Here is a 904-nt window from a genome sequence, read left to right as displayed (position 1 = left end):
ATTTATAGGATTATAATTTTAATAATAGGCAATTAACCATTTCAGCACTGCCATAAATTTGAAAGCTTGAGGGACGAAGTTTATTGTCAATTGATGAAACAGACTACCAATAATAAAACTGAGAGTTGCCAACGTGGATGGCGCTTACTCAGTATTGTTGCTGCCTATTTCACTTGTTCAGAAAATTTGAGACCATTTCTTCTAAAATATTTAGAAACTTCTGCTTATGACAAAAGAAGAGCTTTCCATGGTATTTAAAATTGATCAAAACAAACAGTTATTAATTTTTTTTTGTCTAAATCAAAAACATTTACTCGTTTTCCAGGAACTGCAAATGTCTGTTTACAGAACCTACGAAAAACATTAAGATATGGTGGTAGAAAAAATGTTCCAAGTGTGGAAGAAGTAACCGCAGTTTCGGCTGGTCGAAATTCAAAAAGACAACTGTATCGACTGCCGGGTGGTAGTGAAACAGTCGTGAACACTAAATCAACAACTGTAGTTGCTGATGTTATAGCTGGCATGTGTTCTCTTATAAATGTCAATGATCCGTTAGAAATGGAAGAATTCTCCCTATACTGTATTGTTGAAGGAGATGCATTTACAATGCCACTTGCAGCGGACGAATATATTTTGGATGTTACAACTGAACTACATAAAAATCAACAAGTAAGAGTGTTAAAACAAATTTATTAATTAATTTTTGTTTATGCTTTATTTAAATTTATAGGTGTTCTATTTGATATTCTGTCGATCGGTGTGGTATTTCCCATTACGTCTTGACAGTCAGTTATACATACAAGTATTGTTTAATCAAATAGCACCCGACTACCTGGAAGGATTGCTTCTAGTTTTACCCAATGAACATTTATCTCAAGATCATTTAGTACGTTAAATTTTGAAA

At 33.1% G+C, this 904-nt stretch overlaps 1 protein-coding gene across 1 annotated transcript; it reads left to right on the top strand.

The window, feature by feature from the left end:
- Window positions 1-38: 38 nt before the first annotated feature.
- LOC126910113 (unconventional myosin-XV-like) lies at window positions 39-886 on the top strand (the record flags this gene model as incomplete). The annotated part of the gene is made up of 3 exons (XM_050692501.1): window positions 39-250; window positions 326-669; window positions 731-886. Coding segments are annotated over exons 1-3 (657 nt in total), but the record flags the coding sequence as incomplete, so codon positions are not given.
- Window positions 887-904: the final 18 nt, after the last annotated feature.

Source organism: Daktulosphaira vitifoliae, unplaced genomic scaffold (genome assembly GCF_025091365.1).
Source record: "Daktulosphaira vitifoliae isolate Bord-2020 unplaced genomic scaffold, ASM2509136v1 Scaffold_4528, whole genome shotgun sequence".
Taxonomy (NCBI): domain Eukaryota; kingdom Metazoa; phylum Arthropoda; class Insecta; order Hemiptera; family Phylloxeridae; genus Daktulosphaira; species Daktulosphaira vitifoliae.
Note: the sequence above shows the minus strand (reverse complement) of the source record. Positions and strands in the feature narration are given on the sequence as shown.